At 32.5% G+C, this 7,016-nt stretch overlaps 2 protein-coding genes across 3 annotated transcripts; one reads left to right on the forward strand and one right to left on the reverse strand.

The window, feature by feature from the left end:
• Positions 1-119: 119 nt before the first annotated feature.
• Positions 120-5,195, forward strand: LOC139432144 (uncharacterized). The gene is made up of 3 exons (XM_071200506.1): positions 120-223; positions 276-532; positions 4,969-5,195. Exons 1-3 carry the CDS (start codon positions 120-122, stop codon positions 5,193-5,195), a joined length of 588 nt encoding a protein of 195 aa, XP_071056607.1.
• Positions 486-6,450, reverse strand: LOC111423687 (multiple coagulation factor deficiency protein 2 homolog). 2 transcript variants are annotated; one of them, XM_023056964.2, is made up of 3 exons: positions 6,319-6,450; positions 5,424-5,857; positions 486-5,373 (listed from the first exon to the last, which is right to left on the reverse strand). In XM_023056964.2, coding segments are annotated over exons 1-3 (555 nt in total). In that variant the 5' UTR covers positions 6,321-6,450; the 3' UTR covers positions 486-5,254. The 2 variants fall into 2 exon arrangements, with proteins under 2 accessions (XP_022912732.1, XP_071055799.1); XM_071199698.1 differs by lacking the exon at positions 6,319-6,450 and adding an exon at positions 6,017-6,197.
• Positions 6,451-7,016: the final 566 nt, after the last annotated feature.

Genomic DNA, 7,016 nt, shown 5'->3' on the forward strand with positions numbered 1-7,016 from the left:
ATCAAATTTTCCATCAGATTGCTCAACTTAGTAAAAGTATATATAAAAGCCCAAGCATCAACATTCTTCCTTATTTAACAAGACGCTTTTGTAGTGAATACAAAGTTTTTTTTTTCGTCATGGCATCTAAAAAATTAATTATTGCTTTGGTGATTTGTTTTTTATCTTATGGATCACGTGGTGCGATCACCAATGGAATAGATGAAACTAATCACGAATCGAGGTATTTAAAAAATGTCTTTAATACATAAGTAATAAATAGATTTCTTTCTTAGAAATATTGATACAACTGGAGTTTTAACATCAATAGCCACAAATTTAATGTCACGCGGTTTTACAAGTAACGGTGGAAGTCAAGTGGTTTCTTTAAATTTGACCAACCTTTTAGTTTTGGTGTTATTAAAAGCTTTGATTTTTGCTGCCGGGTCGTTAGGAGCTGGACATTGGAGAGGTGGTTTTAGTAGAAGTAACGATGGCGAAGAGTCTTTTATGGGAGAAGACGAAATTTTATTGTACCTCAGCTATTTAACAGGTAACACTCTCGAAAAATACATTTTACATTAATTCTAATACATAAGAATTATTTTTAAAAACATCTCGAAACATAAGACTTTTTATTTATTATTTGATGTACCAAAACAACATTTGAACTGTATAATTAATAGGTAAAGTGAATACAAACGGATTTAGGTTGGAATCTAAATTGGAACCAAATTAATTACTTTCGTACAGTTTAGCCTCTTTTACATCAACTTTGAAATATTCTCAAAATAATACTTATTAAGAGAAATCTCAGAAATTTGTCCATGATCTGATCGGCCACTTATTTTATGTACATTCAGCCTTCAGTGTTCTGCTGGGCATACGCCTTCCCTATTTCCGCCCATTTTTTTATGTCTTGTGCTGCTTTAATCCAGTTATTAGAAAATCTCTTGATGTCATCCGCAAATCGAGTTAGTGACCTCCCTCTATTGTATTTGTCAGCTCGAGGTCTCCATTCCAACAGCCTTTTCGTCCATTTCTCATCTGTCCTTCAGGCTACATGTCCAGTCCAGTTCCATTTGAGTCTGGCGATGCGAGAAATGATGTCTGTGACGTCTGTTTATTTCCATATTATGTTGTTTTGTTCTAAGCTTGTTGGTAGATATTATGGTCAAAGTTCTTTTTAGAAATATTGATAGGTTGCTCTTAAATACATCTCTGAGTTTACCATATGCTGCCCATGAGAGGATTATTCTCCTCCTTAGTTCGTAGGTCTGGTTGTCTCTTGTGATTTTAATTTCATGACCAAGATAGGTGTACATATCCACTAGTTCAATTTCTTTTTCTTCCATCACAATGTTTTCGCTGAGAACCAGATTGGTCATAAATTTTGTTTTAGAGATATTGATTTCTAGACCAACCGATGCACATACTTCCTTTAGCTCACGCAGCATCAGTTTAATATCACCGAGATTATCACACAATGTCATTCGCAAATATAAAATTGTTAGTTTTCGCAAATGCGTTTATGCCTTTATTCTCCTAGTCCAGCTTTTTGAATGCATATTCCAGAACTGTGATAAATAGCTTAGGAAACACGCTTGTTCCGGTGGCTGGTAGTGTTCTAGTTTATTTTCAAGTCTGGTGGAATCAGAAGGCTTATTGGTCTATATATATATATTAGCCATTTACTCGGTATTGTGTTGTTAAACAGGCAGAGGTTAAATAGGATTTTTAAACCTTCATAATCATTTCAGAGAGAAGAAATTTCGGTCGAGTTTAAACTTCTCTATCTCAAAATCTAACAGCAATATGTTAAAATGGGATTGTTTATGGGAAAGAGCACACTCTTATTGCTAAGTAGAGTAAATTTCATCAACTATATCTGTAAAGTCGATTTTTTATGGATTTTTAAAGTTTCATAACCATTTCAGAGAAAAGAAAAGTTTCGGTCTAGTTTAAACCTCTCTATCTCAAAATCTAACAGCAATATAATAAAATGGGATTGTTTATTGGAAAGAACACACTTTTATTGCTAAATAGTGCAAATTTCATCAACTATATTTGCGAAGTCGATTTTTTACAGATTTTTAAAGTTTCATAATCATTTCAGAGAGAAGAAATTTCGGTCGAGTTTAAACTTCTCTATCTCAAAATCTAACAGCAATATGTTAAAATGGGATTGTTTATGGGAAAGAGCACACTCTTATTGCTAAGTAGAGTAAATTTCATCAACTATATCTGTAAAGTCGATTTTTTATGGATTTTTAAAGTTTCATAACCATTTCAGAGAAAAGAAAAGTTTCGGTCTAGTTTAAACCTCTCTATCTCAAAATCTAACAGCAATATAATAAAATGGGATTGTTTATTGGAAAGAACACACTTTTATTGCTAAATAGTGCAAATTTCATCAACTATATTTGCGAAGTCGATTTTTTACAGATTTTTAAAGTTTCATAATCATTTCAGAGAGAAGTTTCGGTCGAGTTTAAACCTCTCTATCTCAAAATCTAACAGCAATTTTTTGAAATGGGATTGTTTATGGGAAAGAGCATACTTTTATTGCTAAGTAGAGTAAATTTCATCAACTATATCTGTAAAGTCGATTTTTTATGGATTTTTAAAGTTTCATAACCATTTCAGAGAAAAGAAAAGTTTCGGTCAAGTTTAAACCTCTCTATCTCAAAATCTAACTGCAATTCTTTAAAATGTGATTGTTTATTGTAAAGAACACACTTTTATCGCTTTTTAGAGTAAATTTTATCAACTATATCTGCGATATCGATTTTTTTGTGGATTTTTAAACTTTCATAATCATTTCAGAGAGAAGTTTCGGTCCAGTTTAAACCTCTCTATCTCAAAATCTAACAGAAATTTTTTAAAATGGGATTGTTTATTGGAAAGAACACACTTTTATTGTTAAGTAGAGTAAATTTTATCAACTATATCTGTAAAGTCGATTTTTTATGGATTTTTAAAGTTTCATAACCATTTCGGAGAAAAGAAAAGTTTCGGTCAAGTTTAAACCTCTCTATCTCAAAATCTAACTGCAATTCTTTAAAATGTGATTGTTTATTGTAAAGAACACACTTTTATCGCTTTTTAGAGTTAATTTCATCAATTATATCTACGACATCGATTTTTTTGTGGATTTTTAAACTTTCATAATCATTTCAAAGAGAAGAAATTTCGGTCGAGTTTAAACCTCTCTATCTCAAAATCTAACTGCAATTTTTTAAAATGCGATTGTTTATTGTAAAGAACACACTTTTATTGCTTAGTAGAGTAAATTTTATCAACTATATCTGCGAAATCGATTTTTTACGGATTTTTAAACTTTCATAACCATTTCAGAGAGAAGAAAAGTTTCTGTCGAATTTAAACCTCTCTATCTCAAAATCTAACAGTAATCCTTTAAAATGGAATCGTTTAATGGAAAGAACAAACATTTATTGATAATTAGTGAACATCTTATAAACAGATTCCATTGAATCGATTTTTTACATATTAAAAAGGAAATGTTAGCTTGCAAAATGGGAAAGAATTTCAACGGAGTTTAAAATCGTTTATCTCAAGAACTAAAATGATATTTCATAAGCGGGTTTCGCCATCAAAAGAGTCATATTATTCTTTATAATTGTTGACAATTTCATGCCGATATCTGCAAAAATCGATTTTTTTGATTCGAATACCAATTAAGAGAAGTCTCAGAAACTTTTCCATGATCTGATCGGCCATTTATTTTATGTACATTTAAATGAGCATTTCATCACTCAGCCCTCTGTGTCCACTGTTGGAGATAGACCTTCCCTAATTCCTCCCATTTTTTCATGTCTTGTGCTGCTTTAATCCAGTTATTAGAAGCTCGAGGTCTTCATTCCAACAGCCATTTCGTCCATTTTTCATCTGTCCTTCAGGCTACATATCCAGCACAGCTCCATTTGAGTCTGGCGATGCGAGAAACGCCTGTTCTTCGGCGCAAGTCCTCATTTCTATCTTTCCATCAAAGTTTTTTTTAGACATATTGCCATATAGGTCATATAGGTTGCTCTTAAACACATCTCTGAGGTTACCATATGCTGCCCATGAGAGGATTATTCTCCTCCTTGGTTCGCAGGTTTGGTTGTCTCTTGTGATTTTAATTTCATGACCAAGCTAGGTGTACATATCCACTAGTTCAATTTCCTTTCCTTCCATTACAATGTTTTGGCTGAGAACCAGATTGGCCATAAATTCTGTTTTAGAGATATTGATTTCCAGACCAACCGATGCACATACTTCCTTCAGCTCACGCAGCATCAGTTTAATCTCGCCGAAATTATCACACAATGTCATCCACAAAATGTGAAATTGTTAGTCTTCGACCGTTAATGTTTATGCCTTTATTCTCACAGTCCAGCTTTTTGAATACTTATTCCAGGACTGTGATAAATAGCTTAGGTAGTATTCTAGTTAATCTTCAAGTCTGGTGGATTCAGAAGGCTTATTGGTCTATAGTTATCGAAGTCGGCTGTTTCTCCTTTTTTGTGAGACAGTATTTAGATATTTACTCGGTATTGTGCTGTTAAATAGACAGAGATTAAATAGGACCCTTATTTTCTGGAGCAACCATCTATATTGCGTCAGTAGCCACAGAATCTTCTCCTTGTACTCTATTACTTCTAGTCTTTCTTAGAGCAAATTCAATCTCCTCCAGCGAAATATCTGCCATTTCTTAAGATCCTTCCCCTGATAGTATATCTGGTTCCGGATTTAACTTCATATTCTTATCCCACCGACTTTTGTACAACAACTGATAAAAATCCTATTCGCTATTATTCTTCACTATGAATTGTACACAATTATTACCAAAAGTAATAATACTCAAAATATTAAGTATACATCGAAAAATAAACAAAAAAGATTTGATTTGAGATGTTTTTATAATAAATTTATATTTATATATATTTTTTATTTAAATTTTATTTACGTATCAACCTTTTGAAGGTGAACCCGGTGAAAATGAATGTTTGCGTTTCGTGGCTTGTAGCGAACCACAACAAGCTCGAAGATATATAACAGCAGGAGAAACGCTTTTAAAATTATCCAAGATGTTTGTAACGGAAGAAAATCATGTGTATAAAATGTCTTTGAATGAGTTAAGACAAGCCGCAGGGTACGGAATATCTGGTGGTGATTGTAATCGATTTTCCTGCGATAAAAATATTAAATAGAATTTTTTTTTAAATAGATGTTGTCTAGAATAGATTTTTGTTGGAATAAATGTTTTTATTTAAACCATTTTTACTTGGGGTTGTATACTTGGTTTTCTACCACCTGATATAAATTCGGGGTAGTTTAAAAACCCATCTTTATCGACATCATCTTCTTCTAACGCTTTATCAATTAATTCTAAAAAATAAATAATCATAACATAATATTAACATTAATTAATTAATTACCAATATAATAAGCGATATCATTAGCTTGACTCGCTGTTGAATTTTCATTTTCCTCAAGACTATGGGTGGTATGCATGATGGCTTGAAGAATTTCTAGGCCGTCTAGCTTAGAATTATGGTCGGCATCGTGTAATTGAAAATAATAAAACTCTAATTCTTCCTTAGATAGCTTAGATAAATCAATTTCTTGATTCATTTCGCCTAAATGTTCTTGTAAATGTTCAGTGTCATGTAATAATTGTTCATCTTGATTAAACTTGGACTCTCCATTAATTTTCGACGGTTTATAATGAACGTGATGTTGGGCGACCTTTCCACTTGGATGATGAGGGCCCCGAGCTCCAACGCAAGTCAACCCCAAAACGAACAACAAAACTAATCCCAACCACATTTTTAGTCGGTGTTGTTCGATTCGGTCTTTGACCAGTATCAACCTGAAAAAGATAATAAACACGTTTTTTTGAATCTTTTTATTCAATCCCTCAAAGTTCCGTTAATAAAGGACCCTTATAAAACCCTAGGGATGTTGTAATTACGCTCAGATAACATCTCCGGTTACAGAAAACTTTGAAATAGAAGGGGCGTGTACGCACATATGTGCACTTTGCTCTTGATGTCCTTCCTTTTTCGACACAATGTGGACAACGGGGGTGTTGCCAACAAGTGCAAAAGTTTTGTGCTGTACAAGACCAGAGGGGGTTTCAACCTTAATCCCCACACGTCCCACAATTGAGAAGGTTGCAGTAAATTGATATGTAAACCGGGGAGGGTTAAAGCTTTTCAATTGAAAATGTTGACAGTAGGTCTGTCATTATGTCCTTATTAACTCAAATATTATCATTACAGAAAAGAATTGTTTCTAAAAATGTTCAAAAATTATTTAAAACGTACTTACATTATCTTTAAATGTCATTTATTCTTCTTAAAAAGCGAAATAATAAATTAGTTTTGTTTTTAACCGTTTCCGGTATTCTTTACTTATAAACTGAACCCATTGAAAAACAAAGCAAAGGATTATTGAGGGGAAAATCAATATTTAATGCAGCATCAATAGAGTTTGCGCAAAGCTTTTTTGGGGGGATGTTAAGTTGTAAGCTTTGACGTTAGATGTCGGGGAGAAATCAAATTGTGTTGTGGTTAAGTTTCAGATCAAAAGATGGCAAAATTTCTTTTCAGATTAATTTTACTCTTACATAATATATAAATAATTGAGTCATTATTATAAAAATAATTTATAGATGTAAAGTTTTAATTTTAGGTCAAAAGATGGCGATGTCGATCCAATGATTTTTCAGCTAGAGCTTTCGACCGAGCTTTCGTCGGTGTATCCGAATGCAACGAAGTTATCCCATTATCCCTTTGAATACTTTCAAAGAAATCTTATCCAACGCTAAATAAAGCGGAAAATTAAAAGATGCCTCCGACGCGATGATATCCATGATTTCTTTTCTTTGTAGTACATAATTTTTGTTTACTGTTTAATACGTTTTAAAGTGGTTATTTTTTTTTTAATTTAGTTAATTGAATAAAATTTGAAAATAATGAGTGAAGTTTCGTAAAATATGCATGCTTTAATTATTAATGGGGTTGGTT

This window comes from Onthophagus taurus, chromosome 11 (assembly GCF_036711975.1).
Source record: "Onthophagus taurus isolate NC chromosome 11, IU_Otau_3.0, whole genome shotgun sequence".
NCBI lineage: Eukaryota > Metazoa > Arthropoda > Insecta > Coleoptera > Scarabaeidae > Onthophagus > Onthophagus taurus.

Coding starts and splice junctions, on each gene's coding strand:
- LOC139432144 (XM_071200506.1), top strand. CDS start 120: ATGGCATCTAAAAAATTAATTATTGCTTTGGTGATTTGTTTTTTATCT. Junction 224..275: donor GAAACTAATCACGAATCGAG/GTATTTAAAAAA, acceptor TTTCTTTCTTAG/AAATATTGATACAACTGGAG. Junction 533..4,968: donor GTACCTCAGCTATTTAACAG/GTAACACTCTCG, acceptor AACCTTTTGAAG/GTGAACCCGGTGAAAATGAA.
- LOC111423687 (XM_023056964.2), bottom strand. Junction 5,374..5,423: donor TGATATCGCTTATTATATTG/GTAATTAATTAA, acceptor TTTATTTTTTAG/AATTAATTGATAAAGCGTTA.